Source organism: Triturus cristatus, chromosome 6 (genome assembly GCF_964204655.1).
Source record: "Triturus cristatus chromosome 6, aTriCri1.1, whole genome shotgun sequence".
Lineage (NCBI taxonomy): Eukaryota > Metazoa > Chordata > Amphibia > Caudata > Salamandridae > Triturus > Triturus cristatus.
Genome location: NC_140589.1, coordinates 190,482,968 through 190,504,908, shown reverse-complemented (window position 1 = coordinate 190,504,908; position 21,941 = coordinate 190,482,968). Strand labels below are relative to the sequence as shown.

The 21,941-nt window shown below is 41.1% G+C and overlaps 1 protein-coding gene across 1 annotated transcript in view; it reads right to left on the bottom strand.

The window, feature by feature from the left end:
- The window catches only part of LOC146816615 (cysteine-rich venom protein-like), a 176,245-nt gene that overhangs the window by 53,399 nt on the left and 100,905 nt on the right, over positions 1 to 21,941 (bottom strand). Inside the window, exons 5-6 of the mRNA XM_085609145.1 lie at positions 12,276 to 12,418; positions 2,317 to 2,402 (exon numbers count right to left, since the gene is read on the bottom strand). Of these exons, the coding sequence (XP_085465271.1) occupies positions 2,317 to 2,402; positions 12,276 to 12,418 (229 nt within the window). The remainder of the gene's footprint in view (positions 1 to 2,316; positions 2,403 to 12,275; positions 12,419 to 21,941) is intronic.

Here is a 21,941-nt window from a genome sequence, read left to right as displayed (position 1 = left end):
GGCTTTAGTAATGGGGCTTCATTTTGAGTGTTTCTTGTTTATTTTCATAAATCTGTAGGCTGAGTTTACAATGCATATTATCTGCTCACCTTTTAATCAGCATCACCTAATGACAAAAATCGAAGGATCTTGTGATCTGCTTAAAGCTACTGGTTGGTCTACATTCTCTCTCATCGTAGGGGAAATTACCTCTATGCGTCTCACTAAAGAAGCCATACGAGTATTAATATAGCCTTATAGCCAACCGTAGCAGGCTATAGCGGCTATTAAAGGCCCGCTACCACGTTAAAGGCCCAAGCCGAAGGCGAGGGACTTTAATAAGGTAAAGGGATTTAATAGCCGGTATAGCCCTGGTACGAAGGGCTATAAGGCTATTAGAACATTCTGCCACTAGAGGGCAGAATGTTCTAACAAATAAAACAAAGGCCTCTCGAAGCTCGAGGGGATTCAAATACCCTCAAGCACAGAGAGGCCTTTGTAAGACATTGGAATGTTGCTCTGCGGGCCTTTACCGTCCGTAGAAGCAGGGAGAACTCCATTGTCTACAATGGAGCTCCCAACATTCCAATGTTCTAATTTCTGTTAACTCTAAAGTTATACAGTTTAAATATCCTAACAGAAACTTCAAAGCATTGTTATTTAAGGCCTGAGCTAAGAGAAATCTATAGCTATAGCAGTTCTTCTGTGTTAAAAGCCAAATATCCAACATGTAAGAAGATGATGTGGCCGAGGTGTCCATAGATGAGATCATTGATGAGTTTCCATTTTTTGATTTGTTTGCGTCAGTTAGCAAATTGCTAGCCCCAACCACCTGCCATTTGAAGTTCGACTTCTCTTGTGGCTAGTTCTTTCCCCAAGGCAGGATGCTGAAGGGTCACCTATCAAACATTTGTCATGTATATTGATTATGGGCAAATGCGGAGAAGAAGACAGATGTGGTTCCAATGAATCTTCCACCAAGTCTGCTGCTAACTGTGAGGGAGAGAGGTCCTGGGAGTCAAAATATGCAATGGGCACTTTATCCTTCTTACTACTTTGTGACTTGAGGGGTTTCCTTAAAGTTGTTTTTTTAAAGGAAACTATCAAAGGTGATGATTCTGTTATCCTCCCATGTCCTGCTTGCCCACAGGGTTCATCTCTTGACCTCTAAGGCTGGTTCTGGTTCTCCTCCATGTTCATCTCATCTACAGAAATATTTGACTTCTTCTTGCCCTTCAAATATATTACTTTGATTTAGCTGAATCCCATGGCTTTTAAAATGCCTCTTCTTGATGTATGAAATGTTTGAATCAATACTTAAGCAAATGAAATAAAGTCTTGGGCAAACAGCTGGTCTTTCCAGATGGAACAAATAAAGAATATCTAACAAAGGTCTAGGATTTTTTACAACCCAATTGTGTCAAATGAGCTGGTTGACAAAAAAGAGACAACAGAAAAGACAAACTAAAGATCTGATGCATATTTCTTTATAATAATCCTTCACAAAGGAGCAGGTAAATCAACTATTGCTCCGACCTAAAATAACACACTATGCAGATTTTTCTGTTGATGTATTGCAGCTTTTGTGAATTGAGTTGAGCAGTTGATTTTCCATGCACGTCATATATCCAATCTTCCTGGCAGCTGGAAATGGGTACACAGTTTGATTACTCCACACTGTGCTGACAGTCTCCACTCACTTTAAAGAGGTTCAGAGACTACACCCAGTTCTCTAGGCCAGCTGCACAAAAGCACATATGGGTAGGATGCATTTCCACAGAACTACTACATGCTCAACTTAACCTGCCCCAGCTCCTGGACAAGGAGAGCTCAGTGATGGCGATGCAGGCCAACAGTGTGAAAGTGTGGGGCCTAGCAAGTGACCACTAAGCTCAAACTGCCAAAAAAAGCAAGCCCCTTGAGGGTCAGCTCACCAAATAATCATTGCTGACTTGAGAAGTAATGCAGAGAATAAAACCAAAAAAAAAGCTTGTGTCAATATCCCACACAATTTCCCTACTTAATTTAGTAGCCCCAGCTGTAGAACCAATCGCATTCAAAGTATTATAGAGTAGGAAAATCAAACGAAGCGCAACACAGCACAGGTGGAGAAGGCTAGTTGGGCAGGCATGAGCACAGTTTCGGTATAGGAGCAGCAGAGGTAGCAATTTAGGACGTTCAGCTGCACACAAGGGTGGATTGATAGCAATTGAATGAACCAAATCAACATAGTATCATATTAATATTTTTCAACGCTAACTTAAAATAATAATATATACCCATATTTATATAAAAAAAGTAAAACAACGAAATAAATGTAAAGGGAGAATTACTTACCCAGGGCAGTAATGGCAAACATAATTAAAAGTTCCATCACATGAGGCCATTGCACATCCAAGATGTGCAGATTTTGCAGCAACAATCTATAGAGATAATTAACCAATTTGTGAACGTTTTTCATTTTTTTTTTTATTATTATAATTTATCCATGAACAGAAATCAAAACGTTGAACGTTTTTCAAAGACCTCTAATTAAAACAGTACTGACAATACAAGATTTTGTGTATAGTTACAATGTAGTATTTTGGCTTTAAATATAGTAGTTCATCTGTAAACGAAAGGTTCATACACAGCAAACTGCATTCCCACACACACTATTACATTAGGAGTATGCAAACACGTTTTCAGGAACTTCTCACAAGAACTATGGAAAATACACAATGGGCCCGATTCACAGAACTAACTTAAGACAAAATCCTAAACTTACTACCATTTTGGTATTCACAGAATGCACTTACTGCTTTTGGTATTCACAGAATGCACTTACTACTTTTGGTATTCACAGAATGGATTTACGACTACTAACTTTACGTCCGCACTCGGGCCGGAGCTCCTGGGCCGGAGGCGGGGCTTCAGGCCCGGAGGTGGGGCTTCTGGCCCGGAGGCGGAGCTTCCAGGCCGGAGGCAGAGCTTCCGGCCCCGAGGTGGAGATTTTGGCCACGGCTAAATCTCCGCCACTGGCCGGAATCCCCACCTCCGGGCCGGAAGCTCCGCCACTGGCCCTGAAGCCCCGCCTCTGGGCCGGAAGCTCCGCCTCCGGGCCGGAAGCTCCGCCTCTGCGCCGGAAGCTCCGCCTCCGGGCCGGAATTTCCGGCCCGAGTGCGGACGTAAAGTTAGTAGTCGTAAATCCATTCTGTGAATACCAAAAGTAGTAAGTGCATTCTGTGAATACCAAAAGTAGTAAGTGAATTCTGTGAATACCAAAAGTAGTAAGTTTAGGATTTTGTCTTAAGTTAATTCTGTGAATCGGGCCCAAAGTCAGCAAAGTTCAAAATGAGTTGAGCTTTTTTTCAAAATCAGAACTTTCATATGCATTTTGTAGACAAGTAAAATTTCTGTTTTGTAACTTATGAGATAAAATTAGGCAAGGTTAGCAATTGCAGACAAAAAGCTTGTGATGTTCCATGGTTTGCAGTATTTGTGAAAAGAAGCTCATCAAGGTATGCACTGGCATGTGGAAGGCTTGTGTATTATCCGTGTCAGCTGACGCTTCGGAGAAAAGACCCCAGGAGTGCATAGGAAAAGAAGGAAACAAGATGAATACAGGAAGGCCAATAACTAGGTACTCTGCAGGAGTTTGCTTGCATAATATGAAGCTCTGTCCCCCGATTTGCAGCACAAATTAGTACATTTTATGAAAGAATAGCTTTTTGAGATCTCAGTGTGGACAACTCTCTGATGTCCCTGGTGCAAACTGTTTGCTTCTAAAAACTAACGATGACATGAAAGAACAAATATATTGTACCCATGATACATGATGATGTGTAGTGTGGGGAACTGCAGAGGAGTAGAAAGAATCCCCCAAATTACACCATGGCTGCTGGTGATGTGCAGAAATATAGAAGCCTGCAGCCCAGATTTACTTACGAACGTGCTCAGAGATGCTTTGCACTCCATTACAGAGCAAAGTTCTCATGCAGCATTCTGTCATGGGCTTTCTAATGGTGCACATTGTGGCTCGACTGATCTTCAAATCTCAGAAAAAGCTCTGAAAAAGCTGGATGCAATACTCTAGGAAACAGAAATTAGTTGTGAGATATTGACTGTGGTAAACGGGGTCAGGCCTGTCACTCTGTGCAGGTACAACCCACAGTTGCAGGCCCCGGGGAAGTGTCAATGGTCAATGAAACCCTTTACCCACGCACAAAGAAGTGCACAAAGAAGTGCACTTAATGTAGGCCTGGTGTAGGGGCCATATTTCCTGCTTTTTTGACATGTCAACTTAGTTCAGACTGTTTTATTGGCAAGTGCCTGACAGCCCTGCAAGTGCCCTTCTTCAGTTTTTACCATGGTGGGCCATGATGTCATAAATGATTGTGTGGCCACTGTACTAGGGGCCTCAAATCTAGTGCACCTCCTCTTAGACAATCATTCTCAGCATGTGCATTTGAAGCTTTCCAGTTCTGTGATCTGTGGATTAAACCGCGCTGTCCCATAGGGATCAGGACAATCGGGAGTCCTTTTCAAGCAGTATCCTCAAACCTTCTTTGACCTATTAGGGGAGAGACCTGTGTCTGTGCATTAGGGCATGAAAGATACTTAGGTATATATTCAAATTTTTAAGATCCCCTATCCTTGCCTTCACCTGGAATATGAGATGGAAGATTTAATTTACTAGAAAATAATGATTCATTTCGGCATGTTTCAGTTTGCATAGCCAGGTACCACCAGGCCACGTTGACAACCATTCATGAAATGTTTCAGTAAAGTGCATGTTTATTTTAAGTGTATGAGCATTCCTCGTGCATGTGTCTTTCTCTCTTTCAGAAAATCAATAAAAATACAGACTCAACCGTGGTTTGTCACAATACAAATATATAACATTTTGTTCGCCTCTGTGGAGGGAAGGATGTGTTTCTGCTACAAGTTCATGGTCACGTGGTCATGGCTCTACTGGTAGTTGAACAGGCTATTGTATTCCTGAGTTTTGTAATGTGTGACTTCATCTCCTTAAATAAATATGTACAGCTTTAACTGATAACATGTTTTAGGAAGGAGGAGCTTCTAGTGCTTTTGTACCAGCTGATAGATGTATTGGTTGTCATGAATGACATATTTATAATCCAAACATTTTATGAAAATTAATATGCATTTTGTCTCAACGCATTATAAAAGAAATGCCTTTTGGGAAACAGCCAACTTTTTCCTCATTTTACTTTTAGCTGTAAAGCAGTGAGCAGTGATCGTTTGGGCGAGAGAAAAATCTATTTTGGTGATTCATTTATATATTCATTATAATGCTAATTCTTTTGATTTATTACCTAATTCTTTATGGTTTCTGGAATAGTACTATTTTTGCAATGTCATGTGCAGGTTTGATATTCGATTTGGACTAAGTCTATGAGAGGCTCAGATAGTCCCATTCCCACCTAATGAACCTATGATTTGCTAATTAAAGCATCAACATTTTAGGTGGCCTGTACACGGAAGGAGCTAATTAAATAATTAGTGGACATATTTGATGTCAAGGAGTCAGAGAATCATGGAGATTGTTGGAGTACTGCTTGTACACCTTAACCTATACCTATGGATATTGGGCCCGATTCACAAAGACCAAAACCAAAAAGAGCAATTCTAAATGATCTAAGTTTACTTTTGTGAATACTGAAAAGTAGTAAAGTTAGACTTTTGGTCTAAGCTTACTTTTGTGAATACCAAAAATTACTAAACTTACACAAAAGTGTAAGTTTACCTTTGTGAGTCAAAGCGCTTGTTAAGAAGTTTAATTTGGTGAATATTTGTGCTGTGTGATGTTTTGGTGATTGCATCAGTGTTGTGCTTTAGGTACTGTGTAATGCTCAATATGTGGTAAAATATGGTCTGTTGATGATGGTGTATTAATAAATATTGTTCATGTTTTATTTGTATTGACAGTGTGTATTTTAGTTAAAGATATCTAGATTTAGGTGAACTCAAATTAAATAAAAGAATCTGTGGACGATTTCAGGTAACGCACGAAGGTTTAAGAATAAGTTGACGTTATGAAATCCTTAACAGCCTAGTTTGCCTATCTCCACAATTGGGCCTACAGGGACTGTGTGGGGTGTCAGGAACACATGAAAGCTTCAGGCGGTGGGTCAACAAGACCATCAAATTCATCTCCTTGCTAGAGGGCAAAGCATCACTGACAGTTAGTGCACACATTTGTCCAAGGCACCACCTCAGCCCTATTTAAGCACAGGGTTTACTAAAGTCACTAAGGAGAAGTATCTGCATTTTTGTCTTCATATTCTTCCCTCGCTGCTCTATCTTCCACCATGGAAATGCACTTCAGCTAAGCCTTGTTGCAGTCAGTGCAGAGAGAGAAGATATCCCTCACCTAACATGCATATGCAAAGTACTATTGAGTAAATGCAGAGAATCCAATGCCCACTTTTTTTTTTTTTCATAAAGGTATTTGAACTTGAAGGCATGCTTTGACAAAGAGGATCTACAGTTAAACTGCCGCCTTGTGAGATATGTGAATATAGTCGAAAGAGAACAATTGACAGAAATATATCATGAGGACATGTCGGAAGACCAGGAGAGGTTGGGGAAACAGCTTCTTGTTCATGCTCTGTCACAAAGGAGTTATAGTTGAGGATCGGAGAACATGGCAGCCAGCTAGGAAGTCCGGTCAGGAGCTCCCTAAGGCTCTAACCAATTTAGAGATGGAACGGAGCTAAGACTTACAAGAAGCCTCTGCGAAAAGCATATCAAGCATTTGGGAATGTAAAAACAAACCTTATCCAGATTTTGTACACTAGTTCAGTCTCTGTTCACTTGGGTCGCATGTTGGAAAAAGCGGCATTGCGGCAGCACGGGAAGGGCTCAGCAGCTCGATGGGGCTCATCTGGAACAGTGTATGTGGAAGCCGCGGTGGGAGTCTGGTAGAGCCGGAGGGCCACTGCTCGGATCTCCTTCCCAAGGACAGCGAGTAGGCTGGATACCTGCTCGCAGTGGGGTAGAGGAGCAAGCAAGGTCCAAGAGAGGCAGAGGTGTCAGGTGGGACTGCGCACGATTCCGGTAAGTGTTCAGGGTGCTGGAAAAAAGAACCCACCTGCTCCTGTAGCCCCAGAAACAGAAGGAGTAAGTTTACATCCTCCAAAGGGTAAAAAACATGTATTCCTGGATACAAGACTTCAGGAAACAACACTAAGGTGGGGGAAAAGTTATTGTTTGAGGAATAGGAATGTAGGAGCTTCTAGCACCCCAGCTCCTCAACCAAGTCCAGGATTGGTGCATCCTGTTCAGAGTAAGAACTATTTTGTCCACAGGAAGGGACACAGGAATTAAAATAAAAATCCCTCCCTCACTAATCTCCTTTTTTAAATTCAGGCCAAACAGCCCTATCCAGGCACCTCCATAAGCAACATAACTAAAAAGACATGGGAAAGTCTGATGAAGGGGGAAAACCTGTGCTATGGGGATGAGTTGAAATCAGTGATAGGTTTCAAATCCTAAACACAGAAGAATCAGAGGTATGATCACCCTCCATGTCTCAGGGCGAGCAAACGCAAGGGGATCCCCATGGCAGCGCACAGGGTAGTGCACAAAATGAGATGCATAGCGCCATGGGTCAAGCTGAACGCACAGGGGTGGAGAAATTATTAGAATCCTTAATCTCCGAGATGATACAGAATTTTGCAACCTCAGAAAGAAGCCAGGGGAAATTCAGGGGACATGTGATGCCTTAGAGGAAAAAATCAATACGTTGATGAATCGAGTCACGGTAGTGGAAGCCTCACTGGAGGATCTGGGCAGAGAAGTAGGACAAAATCATGTAGAAATTTAGGCGGTGAAGACAAGTGAAAAAGTCCTTAGGGATAAAATTGCAATATTGGAGAACAATGAGAGAAGAAATAATCTAAGAATATTGAAAATCCCAGGAGGGAAAGAAGAGGGAAACATCAAGAGCTTTGTGGTGGCTCTCCTGAACGAGTTTATCCCTGGGCAGGACCCAGCACTTCTAGAGGAGGACATACAGAGCATACATCGTGACCCATTCAGGAAAGCAGGAATGAGGAAAAATTCACGAATAATTCTGATTAACTTTAAAAGTTATACTTTAAAGGAGAGGATCTTGAACGAGGGACTGAAAGTTGGCATATATAATAAGGGAGACTGATTGTTCCGAATTTGTTTGGATATCTCAAGAGCTTCACAGAATAGACAATGGGAAATAGGGCATCATATTCAGGAGGTAAAGTCCTTGGGGGCAACAGCACAGATACTCTTTCCTGCTTACTTTAAGATCATGTGGAAAAACCATATGCATAGCATAAGAGAGCCTAAAGAGGTGGAGGTATTAATAAAGTAGATCAAATTAAAACAGAATTAGTAACAATTTAAGGTTGGAGCAAAACGGATTTCGAAAGCGCGAACATGGTTCACCCAAAGAAGGAAGGGAGGGTTCTGCAGGTGGTGTGGGGGGGCTTCACTTAGTTTTTTGGTATATGCACAAAGGGTGTGGGAGCATATAGGGAAAATAAACAAAAAACATAGAATTGTCCAAGTTTGTGGTAAAAAGTGAAATTCAGGCGAGGGAAGGATTAGGGGATGGCGAGTTTCAACATAACTGGATGAATGTCGGTTAACATTTTATCCTGGAATGTGAATGGCCTCAGGGTCAGAAGTAGAAGGCAGAGGATATTGTAGTATTTAAGATTGGCCAATAGTGAAGTTATCATTCTACAGGAGATGCATCTATTAAAGGCAGAATGGAGGGTAATAATGAAAAAACAAAGATGGGTAGACAATTAAGACTGCACTAATCAGGCTTGCTGTGCGAAGGGGTAGCCATATTGTGTAAGAAATCAGTTAAAGCAATAGTGAAGGAAGTGCATATGGACTTCATGGGTAGATGGATCGTGGTAAAAGTAAAAATCTGAGGGAAAGTATTTGTGATTGCTGGATACTATGGCCCTGGTGTAGATGATCCTAACCCCTTGCAAGTCCTTGCATAGCCAACTATTGGACTTTACAGCCCCTATAATCTTGGGAGGGGATGTTAACTTGCTACTAGACCCAAAGGAAAATAGATGGCCTAGTAGGAAAGCATCTATATAATCTATTCTATCCAAAATGAGGATGGGGTTAAAACCCTGTATGGAAGATTTTGGGCTGTTGTATTTCTGGAAAGTAAAAGGAGAAAGGGAGTATAAGTTCACATTCAGAAACAAGAAACATGGGCATGCCTCTAGGATAGACAATTTTTTAGTAGAGGTTGGGGAAAGCAAAAAAGGTTAAGAAAGTAGAGCATCTACAGCTTATCTGTTGAATCACTCAGTGGTTCAATTGGAATTAATGAGAAACAAGGTAGTTGTCTCTTCAAGGTGGACACTAGATCGAACGCTGCTTCTCGACCAACAGGTAGTGACAAATCTTAAAGAGGCAACTAAGGATTAATTTGATATAAATGAAGAAGGCACTTCTATTCAAGTTATATGGGATGCATATGAGGCAGTTAATAGGGGAAGCTGATAAGCTTAGCAGGTTTCAAGAACAGAATTCTAAGGAATAAAATAAATTCACTAGAAAGCAGATCCCAACAGCTGGAGAGCATGGTAGAACAAAGGCACAGCCTTCAGGATGTAGCCAAGATTGATGCAGAAATGAAAGAGAAAAAGGAAGAGCTGGCTAATATCTTGGAGACAATTGTCAGAAAGAAATTGGAGGCGTGTAACTCGCAAGATATGAGTATGGAGAGGGATGCGGGAAACTGCTAGCTTGGCAACTTAGAACAGATAAAAATCAGAATAGGATCCACGCAATCCTGGTGGTGGGGCAGCGAATCCCCACCACAATTGATAGAGAGATTAAGAATGCCTTTGTCAAGTTTTTCCAAGATTTATATACAGAGGACACAGTTGCAACAAAGAATCAAATTTATCTGTGCCTTGCGAAGCTTGAAATTCCCACTCTGTCAGTAGAGCAAAGGGAGGAACTAAACTCAGAAAAAAACAATTGGAGAGGTGAGGGAGGCAATAAGGAAACTAAAAAGAGGGAAAGCAGCTGGTCCAGACGCATTACCAAATGATATCTCCCAAGAAGAAGAGTGGGCCATGTTTCTGACCCATTTATTGAATTCTGTTTTCTTAAAAGTGCAAGAATTGCCGAATTCATGGGATGAGGCAACTAATTGTGTCCTACTAAAATCAGGGAAAGACCCAAAATGTTGTGAGTCATAATGGCCTATCTCGTTGTTAAATAGCGATCAAAAAATTTGCACTCAGAGTTTAGTTGGTAGACTGGGGAAAGCGGCAGATCAATTGATCCATCTAGATCAAAAGGGATTTATGAACGGAATGCAGATTTTTGACCTGGCACACAAGTTGTTCGGAGCGATTGATCTGGCAACACAGTCTGGGTCTCAGTTGTCAATACTCACCTTTGATGTGGCTAAGGCCTCTGCTGAAAAAAACAATCAGCACAGAGAGAATGTGAGGCCCCTGATCTTTTCAGATACGTTTATTGCACAAATGAAGACAATAAATGTTAAAAAAAAAAAGAAAAACAAAGGAGTTATTGTTAAACTGCCCCTTTGTGGGATTGTCTGAACACAGTCATCAGGAGACAATTTTGCAGAAATACATCCTTTGGTCAAGGCAGAAGATCAGGAGTCAACTGATCAGCGCTGCAACTGGCAGTGCTCCTACCCCGGGGGGTATGAAAACTTTTACATGAACTCATTAAGAACTATGGTCAGGCAATATTTATTGGAAGAATGTATTTTACTTTTCTTACTTCGACTATGTGCATGGATAATGCTCTTGAACCTTGCCTTCTTTTCAACATAGGGTTAGAACATGTCCTGAGTCCCCACTGATATTTAAATTCTTTTTTATCCACAAGATGTTTTTATACCGATCCTATTGACCTGCATTTATGATCCGAAAACATGCACCTTTGCTCTCTTTGCAGAAATTATTGTTTTTAACTACATATAAAACAGAATTGTTTTCTTGATCCGAAAAATAGGCCCTTTTGCTTTCTTTGCACAAATGATTGCTCTTAATTGTATATAAGACAAAAATAATGATACATTTAGAAGAACTCTTTTTTTTTACTGTTGAAATGGTTTTAATTAGCTAAGCAAAAAAAATACTTTAACAGTTTAGTTGTGAATGAGCACTTATTAGGAATAGTGTTATTCACTCTGTGCATAAGGGTAAACTTCACTGATTGCAGGTTAGGTTCTTGCAGCTCAAAAACCTAGCTCATTGTGTGTGATGGTCCCTTTTTGCAGTGACTTTTATCCTGTGTCCTGGTACACAGACACAGGTTTATTGTTTTTTGTTTGTACATAACTGTGTTTGATATATTGTTTGAAATTGTATAGTGATTAATTGTTTGTGTGTATATTGTGAAGTGTATAACAATTGGTGCAATTTTAGCAAAATGTAAGATTTCAGTGTCTGAGTGGAAACCTCTGTCTCCACTTAGAAGTGCTTCACATGAAATGCTTTTGAATAATGGTATGGATAATTGTCTGTGAGCTAAAGATTGGCACAATGCTACTGTAAACGACAAAATGTTGCAATTTCTTGAAAATGGTACATTCGAAATGAAGAAACTTGATTAAGTTGTTGTTTGAAACAAAACCACATCCGAGACCTGTTTGAAGCACTTAATTAATCAGAATATGTAGCTAATGAGAAAGCACATAACAAAATGTTGAAAGATAAGATTGATAATGTCTGTTTCTAAGTGGATGAATGGGGAAACAGTTGCTGTGTGAAGATTGGAAACTGTGAGTTCATTTCTTTTAACTGCTTCCTGAGTTACTGTGCTCACTCCACTACCATCAGAAATACTTGCACCAGTAGTGTAATTTGTGAACCAATCTCTGTCTCCACATCATCTTTGAATTTTTCTTAAGCCAAAACCTTATGTCACTAAGTAAACATGCGGAACTTCAGCTGAATCATCTCACCTAATGACACCTAGCAATGCCAGAGTGACATGTGGGATTTGAATATTTTGTTTCTTTCTTCATTTAGCATCCAACTGCCTCCTCGCTTTGTCGAACATTATGACGAAGATATTGATGTCGTGTTTTATTCTTTAATTTCCAACCCATTCCAATTCTCACAGATATGTTGTGTACTTGGTGTCCGATAGCCTTACAATCACCACATACCCGCTCATATGCATTGATATATTGTTGCACTAAATAACAGTCTGAAAAAATATGTATTGTTAGCACAAATATTCTACTACGTTAACTGAGAAGAAGGTATACAGTCATTTCATACCTGCGTAAAATGGCCAACAGCATTTCCTTCCTGCCCCCCTTCTCCGTATGTAAAAAACCTGAATTCATCATACCAGCGTTGAATAACATCTTCCCATTGCAAAGGGGAAGATGCTAAAAGCAGATTCTCACCACATCTGGAGGCTACAACAAAAGGACATCCAACACAATGGTTATTGCTATGCACAAAAGCAAACTTTTCTACATAATCGTTTACATTCAAAGCTATGTGGTTATGTCGATAACATCATAATTATGTTACTGTGACATAGCCATTAAGGAATTCTGCTCTTCAGATGATAGAATTGCCTTTAGCACTTTACACAAAAACTCCTTAATATCTAGGGACCAAATCACTAAACATTTTCACTGGTAATGTTTTGTGTCTTTACTTTTGAGCCTTACTGTGTATTGTAACTGGTGCTCATGCAATGCGCTCCAATACCTACAGATCAAGTTTGCAGTATAAACAATTTAAAAAAAGAAAGTTAGGGAAGCACTTGGAGCAAACACTTTTTACAATCTTATTCTAAGAGTTGGTTTCAGGAGGTAGTGTGTGTGTGAGAAGGTTTGTGCTTTGTTGTGTGGATTCTGTTTTTGGTGGCGATGTATTCCGTTGTTTTTGTGCTGTTGTGTGTTTTTTGTTGCATTGGTGCAATGTACTATTGGTGTGTTCTCTATTACTGTTTAATTGTGTTGTCATGTTGATTAATCTATGTTATTGTGTTCTGCTCCGTTATTTACTTTCGCTGTGTCAATAAATGTCGCTACATTTCCAGCCAACAAGCATGCCTTTAAACTTACTGTACCAAGCAACCCCATGCTAAAGTATTAAAATTCTGTGATCCAGCTCTTCGACTCTTTAAGATAGAAATCAACTCAAATCTGTGGTAGAGACTGGGTTTTAAGCTAGTGCTCCCAAAACTCACCTTATGTGATATAGCCCTTAAAAAAGTTACATGTTATTAGTCAAACGTGACAATATGTGACAAGAATGTTTGTGTTTATTTTCTGCATGGATATTCTTGTGGTGGAGATTTGTTCAGTTGTGTCAATTAATCAATCAGTATAGCGTGGCGGCTTCACCCATGAAGCTCTTGTGGAACTGTGGGGTCCTGCTGCAGGATCACACTGCCTGTACCTATTGGTTAAACATCCAGGTCTTGAGATACTTCCTGAACTGTTGGAGCAACAGTGCTGCTCCTAGGTGCAGGGGGATGGTGTCCCAGGTCTTAGCCGCTAGGTGGGAGAAGGAGCGGTCTCTGCCGTTTGCCCGGCAGATGCACTGGGTAGCTGCTAGGGAGAGTATCCACTGTTGTAGACACCCTAAAATTGTTGCCCTTTTAAACTCAGTCCAGGTGCCACACAGTGTTAATTTGATGTTGAGAAAGGACAACCTGAGTGGAGTATTTTTTGTATGAACCAGGTCACTAATACAGTACATGTCAAATAAACATGATTGTTGACAAAATTGTACCCTGGAGGTTTCAAAAGTGTTAATTTTATTGAAAAATATCTACAGAATGATCTTTTACCCTGGAAAATTAGTATTCATTTAAGTAGATGGCATAAGGCCCAATAAATGCAGTAATGGCAACAGAGGGCTTGTGTCCAGGCAATAAGTTGAAACAACTGGTATATTGCATTTCATATTGTACTGTCCTCTATTTCATCTCTTCCTCCATAAACTACATCTTCCACCTCTGTTTTTAATGTATACAATTTGACATAAAATGACAGTCATGACCGTGTTGGGAAGAATGGAATAAATGGATGTAGCTAATGGCCTTGAGATATTTTCCTTGGGGATATGTATCTGAACTGTATTTAAATTATATATTCAATTCTTTAATGAATTGTGTTTTTATATAATCATGATGCAATGGAATACATTTATAAATGTGGATCGATATTTGTGTTATTTTGGATAGCTGTTATTTTACAAATATTTTAATAATATATTTACATTTTAATTACAATAAATTGCATTATCAAATATTGTCCAGGAGCTCCACCCTTTGAAGATATGACATTTGGAGATATGATTTTTGGAGGAATATATGCTGACATATTTAGCAGCATTCAAACAGCAGGATCGTTTCATAAGAGAGTTAGTAATAAAATAACGAATGCACCATCAATGACAGCACAAGGATATGAAAAAGTACCTTTTGAGATAGTGTTTGTGATAGTACTCAAGGGATGTGGAAAATTAATTTAGGAGGAGGCTCAACCAAATAAACAGTGTATTCCAGGAGAATCTCTGCATAGTCTCTGGTGTGGTACAAGCAGCAAGCAGCAAGCTATCCCCAGTTAAAAACAATCAAAATACATTGAGGGGCTGATTACTTTGTTGGGCGGAAAGCCTCCTCCTGACATTCGGAATCTCCTCGACCGCATAGGAACCCTTCAAACCAACTCGGTCGGTGTATATTCCAACCACCCGATTACAATGTTTGCAGTCGAAATGTAAACCGCGGGGTCACTCCAAATCCGTTCCGAGTGACTTGCGAAGTATTGATGTCGGTCAGGACCACATCGTACACCCCTGCAGACAGCAGTTTCTCTCTTGGAGTTACAATGCCGATTTCCAACAGCCATTCCATGTCGGCCTGTCCGACATAGAAACGCTGTCAGAATGTGACATTGGAGCCTGTGTTACGGCCGATTGTTGGGCAAAACACGAGCTCTCATAGGGAACAATGGGACTCCAACCGAACAGTGTTTGGTCGCAACGTAGCCTGGCGGTTGGAACCGCTGACCACAGTCAGTCGGTCCCGATTCCGAGTCAGTATCGGGCAGAGGCTTTCCTCCCGACATCGTAATGAGCCCCTATATTCACTAGGCCTGGGGGTGAACTTTGCTCCGTTCGCGGAGTATGCAGAGTTTTCTGCACTCTGCACTCCGCACAGCTCGCAGAGTGCAGAAAACTCCACTTCACGATTTACAGTGGAGTTTTTTCCCTGCTCACGATCGCGAACGGTATGTTTGCATGCGCAAACGTTAAATTCGCAAGCGAGAGCTGCCGCTCGGACAGAATTTCTACGGCAGGAATACCAGCGCAAACTGCAGTTCACACGGCACTCCGCCACTCGCGGAACTTCGCAGAGTTTTTGTTGTAAGTTTGCGGAGTTCTGCGTAGCGAAATTCCACGGACTATGCCCAGGCCAGATATTCACAAATGCTCACAAATTGGTAAAGATGCATAAGGGAAACTGAAGATTTGTATTTTAAGGAAAAATGGGTAACTAATGTCCATAGGAAGAATAGAAATGTGTAATCCACTTTCAATCTATGAGCATCATCTAAAAACACCTACCGGAGGCTGATCTTGCAGAAGAAATGAAAACAGGGAAAAGTTCTCTTTGTTTTTTTTTTTATGTCATTAAGCTGTGTTCTTTTGTTTACTTTAGAGATGTCAACAAATGCTGCTACATTTCCAACTGAAAATGGTACATTCCTATAACTGAGGAATATGTGGGGAATCAGATCATCACTGGGACCACTTTCTAAAGCAAGAATTTCTGTTTTATGACATATAATACTCATTTTTTTAAAGTCCTCCTTTGCCTTGGATAGAAACCAAAAGATTAGAAACCCTGCACCAGGGGTCTCCCTTGACAAAGCACCTGAAAAAGGTTGGGTTACTTTACACCCTGCTTCAACTTCTCCAACCGTAAATAGCTCAGTCTGACAAGCCAGCTTTAGAGCCATTGTTGGATAAATAAAGCAATACAATGTAAAGGCCTAATCAATGGACCATATACGGGCCAATGAGTTCACCCAATTTTCATAAGAAAGCCTGAACTCATTCCTTTGACTTTCAGACACCCTGTCTAACTGGATGGTGTATTCTATGGAGATCATTCAGTCTGTTTTAGTAGGGGGAGTAGATTTTATCAAATTCTTGCATATCTCTCTGTGTGAAAGCAATATCAAATAAAAGATCAGCTTTCTACTGTTGATTGGCAAAGTTTCATAATATTCCGGGACCCCAAAAAGAGTTTTGCTCACCTGGAGCGTCTCCCTGAGTATTACAGACATAGTATTATTCAGGTCTAACCAGAATCCTTGAAGCTCAGGACACTCCAAGAACACTTGAATGTCGTGCCCCCTTTTCCTTACCACATTTTGGACATCTCTGCGTGGGGCCTTTCCCCAACTTAGATAGTCTAAGCGAGGTCCAATGAACCTCTTTTGCTGATCCAGGAGAGCATGGACTTAATGTGATCCTGATTTCCAACATCCTTGTAGATTCAGAGGTATCAGCTTTATATCTGAGTATCTGCAATTTGATCAGTGCTATGGGCCTGAACATGCATGTACATCTTTATAGGAATTCTTAATGTCTTACAATTATAGATTTCAGGTAGCTGTTATAAAAAAGTAGGACCTGATTCACAAAGGTAAACTTACAAGTTTGTGTAACTATACTTTTTCAGCACTCACAATACTGCATTTTATTAGTGAGTTTACACGTGCCCAGACTCTACTGCCGGGGTGGAGACCCCTGCACATTAAAAGGTATTTCCTGTCCTCACATTTTATGTGCAGAGTTCTCCGCCTCACTGTAAGTCTCCCCACTTGTAAACTTGCTATTAAAGTACAGTTTTGTGAATACTGAAAATCATGAATCAGGCCCGTAGTCATATCTGTAACTGTACACATCTGAATATTTATACAACTCACATGATGAACTGAGTTTCCAGTAAACGATAATTTTATCAACATTATGATTATCAGTGCCTGTAAGGCCTTCATCATAAGTGCTATTGAGGCCTTGATTACAAATGCCCAGGTGCTGGAGAAATATTTATTTTGTCCAATGAATAACAATACCCTGGTCAAAAACAGTTTTGCATTTTATGTGATAATTATCTTAGATTACAATTTTTTCCATTAAAATGTGTAATGGCATACTCAGTTTGGTGCTTTCTTTACCAAATTTGGCAAATTCCTGTACTTCCTGGGGCTATTTCTATCGGTCAATATTGAAGGCCATAAAATCCGACAATCTCATAATTCTAACAGCCTTGCAAGTGTTGGAATTCACTAAGGTGCGAAGTGAAGAGAGTTTGGTTGGTTTTGGTTTAATTTAGACCTGTGAACAACAGTTCCTTTGTTTGAGATTCCCCCACTGCAACTCATCATTTGGAGAAGTCCTTTGATGTTATTTGTGTATATATGCTTCTGCTGTGTGCAACAACATTTGGACAACTGTGTGCGTTGCAACAGTCATGCCCGGGACTACAACTGTGTCTATTGTTGAAACTGCATTTCTAAGAAGAGTTTTATTTGCAGGCTGCTGAAAGAATTTGAAAGGAGTTTTGTGGGTAGTATAGCATATACTTTCCCCTATACAGACATAAAATATGTATTATTTACTTTGATGGTAGAATGCATGATAAAAAATATCTAAGCAGTAACTATGTTCACTGTAGTTTTTTGAAAATCTAAAATATAGATAGGAGATGCATTAGGAAAAAGGGTTGAGAAATGTTTTGAGGGGGGCGAGGAGGGCAAAGATGGCGGGTGACTAACTGCTGCCATTCTCACCATCTCTGTTGATGGGTCCATGATGCGGCGATCAATTGCTCAGCCTGGGAGCAGGTTTGGTGACATACTCAGAGTGTGCCCAGGGGCGTAACACAGGGCCCTGCAGAGTCAGACCCCGCGTTGCAGGGGGCAAGCTCCAGGGGGCCCTCTCAGCACACCACTTCGGTCAGAGAGCTTCAAATTGAGTCAAGAGTGGGCCCCTCCACATACCCCGCAGGGGGGTCCTCTCAAGTTTTGTTATGCCACTGAGTGTGCCGTGCTGTGGGAAACGCTGGAAGTCCTGATGAGGATCGCAGTGCTCTATTTCTTCATTCCCTCCTGCCTGGCCAGGATCTGCGGTTACGGCGGCTCCAAGGGAAGCCACTGACTTAAAGGATGGCGCTCAGAGGTGGGAAAGCCCGAAGGTGTGGACCCCAGGAATACCCAGCACATGGGGCAATCAGCCGTCGAATGCAAGTGGAGCGATTCCAGCCAGATAAAGTGAAACGAGAGACTGGAGGCAAAAAAGCTGCAGCAAAATCTACGCTACAAGTCGAAGGGGGTCTGCACAAACCACTGTTGCTTCAATGCTCGTCTGTCAGGAGATCCCCAGAAAAGCAATATTTTATTATAGGAGGTGGGGGACAAAACCCCAATAAAGGAGCCTGGGGATGGAGGCATAGCTTGGAAAGAACAGGATGAAGTGAGACCAATGGTCTGTGAAACAAACTACTCAATGACCCTAGCCATTGTACTGGACTTGGCCACAGAGACGTCCGTGGTGAGTGAAGGTAAAAGTCAACCAGTGCTTATGGTACAAGGAGCAGACAGCAAGGAGACTGGTCAGGGGCAAAGAGATCTGGGGAAAAGGAAGCTTGTGACACTGTTAAGCACAGGGCCCTCTAGCTTCACACGTCAGCGTGGATGGGCTTTCTCACGTGAGATCCCAGGCGAAAAGTTCTTCTCGCTGACTGATGATTCGGACTTCACTGGGCAGGAAAATACTCTCTCAAGTGGTGAGGCTTTCTCTGACTCCATTATCAGTACTTCAATTGAGGATGCTCAACTGACACAAAGGAAAAAATCCACTAAGAAAAATAAAAAGAAGACAAAAAAAACCTGAAAAAGAGTGCTGGTAAACCATTAAAATGGGACCATTCCAACACTCAGATATTGCCTCAGAAGCATGGAGGTGAAGAAGGCCCTGATGATGCTGCACAGCATAAGGAACCATCACTGATGGCTAACTTTATGTCTACTAAACAAATGCAAGAAAATAGAAAAGATTGACGTACAGCAAGAGTTGCTGCAAACACAGATCAAGCAGGGGTCCGAACACTGAATAAAACATGTGGAGAAATTGTTGAACATTTAATTTTTGTTGAAACACGGATGGAGATACTTGAAGCCAATGTTCAATCTGTGAAGCTACAAAATACTGGTCAAGGTGCGACTATGTCAGCAGTAATGTTAAAACTTGAAAACCAAGAAAATCGCCAGCAAAGAAACAACCTTTGCTTTTTAGAGATCCTGGAACGTAGCAACCCTAGAACCTATATGGTGAACCTCCTGAAAAGCGCATTCCCTGACCAAGTGAACTGGGATTGGGACTCTGAAATACAGAGGACTCACCGCTTTCTGTTATTCCTGAAAAAACATCCCCAAGATACGAGAGAAAAACCTAGAGCTATGCAGGTCTTTTTTGGAAATGTTCTACTGAGGCAACTAGTGTATGATCAAGCCTGTCCCAAAGCTCCAAAATCCTGTAATAATGTTTCATTCTTCATTAAACCGGATTTTGCCCACGCAACAGTGGAAAGACGTTGGCGCCTATGGCAACTGTTTCCTCCCTTCCCAAAAATAGGGGTGAGTTTGTTCTCCAGAATCCTGATAGATTTAAAATTAACATCAAAGGAACTATATTCAGCTTCACATCAGAGATTCAAGCACAGGAGCATTTGGAGGAAATCTGGAAAAAAGAAGAAGGGAAAGTCCCCCCTCAATGAATAGATGACTGCTATGTCATGTACCATGGTTGTAATAATTATAATGAGGGATAAGTAATCAGAACCAGATTTTGAATTAACATTATGAAGAGGGAGATGGTGGGGCAGATGCCTGATATCCTGCGTGTTTAGAGTGGGGATGGGGAGGGAGGGGATATGGTTAGGTTGGCTAATACAGAGGGTGGTGTAGTAGGACAAAGGAAGGCAATAGTTTGTGTGTGATTTGATTTATTTTTGCTTACTTTGGGACATTTATGTATGCAGCTGAGGCATAAATTACACTCTAGGCTCAAGAAATCATCAAGATTTGAAGATTATGGATAGCTACGGTTAATATCTGTGGCTTAAATGATCTAAATAAAAGGTCAGATGGTGTCACAAGGGTTGCATTCATTACGGGCAGACATTGTCTGCCTCCAAGAAATTCATTTAGAGTATGCACAGAAGGTCGCTTAAAATATTTTGGCTATAGCATAGTGGGGGCAACAACCAAGGGAACCCGTACAAGGGAGGTTGCAATATTAGCCCGCAATAAATCAATACAATTTACACAAGTTCAGGTGTCTGTATTAGGGCGATGGGTTATAGCCGGATGCAGATCCCCAGGGATTTAAAATTTACTGTATGCTCCTTATATGGTAGCAAAGCAGATTGTTCTTCCTCAGAATGGATGCTTAATGAATTAGTGCACTGTCCACTTCCTATCATCTTATGTGGAGATCTTTACATTAACCTTGCATGTAACTGGGGACAGGGTCAAAAATACGTGGCAAGGAAGCCTAAAGTGTTCCAAGCACTACGCAATCTATGTCAGATACATGGGCTGTGGGACGCATGGTCCACAAAGAGACCATTAGAGGAAGAGGAAGGGGTGTGGCGCCACGGCCAGGGCAATTGACTCCGGAATCTGGGGATCACGGTTCGATCCCTGGCGCTGGCGGCAGATTAACCCAGCACCATGTGACTCTGGGCAATAGCTTGCTTAATCTTCCTGACGGCCCCCAGCGCCTAGAGACCCTTACGGGTGAGTGATCGCGCTTTACAAATGTGGATTATTATTATTATTAGAACACAGGTTTACCTATTATTCTGCCCCACACCAGAAACATGTAAGGTTGGATTATTTTTTGTTTCATCTATGGTGCTGTATAAGAGTACAATTGAGCAATTTCCAAGATTCCTATCGGATCACAGTCCATTAGTATTAGAATTGGATGGTGGAGGGCCTCTTGAAAGAATTCCCACTTGGACATTGGAGAGGGCACTATTACTAGATGAGGCCTATTTAGGACACATGAAAAAGCGGATCGCAGACTTTTTGCGGAGGAATATGGGTACTGCTTCACTAGGTATAGTTTAGGGCACTTTAAATGCAATATCTGGGGAGAAACAATTAAATTTTCGATCAGAAAAAGGAAAAAGGAAAATGGTCATCTGCCGCTTAATCAACAAAGTTTGGCCCAGGCAAAAGAAAGTTTGGTTATTGCTCTCCCACAGAATAAAGGGGTGGAGGAAGCCCAGGCAGAAATAGCTCTTGCTAAGACAGTAATTGGGGGAAGGCTACTGAAGAAAGCATCAGATAAATCAACAGCTTATCGTGAGGAAATGTAGGAGTATTGTGAAAGGGTTGGTCACCTACTAAACGTAAGAATGAGGTAAGAACTTACATGCAGTGAAATCAAGTCAGTGAGATATCCCACACTAGGGCGGGTATCTGAAACAAATGACATTCAAGCAGCCTTTAATAAGTTTTACCAGGCTCTATACACAGAAGACATGGGGGATCAAGGGAGTCAGCGTTAGGATCTAATACTTGAATACTTGGATTCATCTGTGATGGAGGTTCTGTCACAGGAAGAGAGGGAGTTACTAGACTATCCATTGATCTCAAATGAAATTCTAAGCAATGTCAAACCTACCCAGAGGAAAAGTGTCTGGTCCCGATCTAATCCCCACAGATTTATACAAGGTCTTTGGGGAACAGTGAAAAGAAATGATGACAACTCTGTTTTCACAGACCTCTGAAGGAGTGGCTCCGCCAAACACCTGGGCTCTTGCAAAGATTATAGTTTTCCCAAAATAAATAAACTTGTGCATGAGCTGGGTTCCTACCGCTCTATAACCTT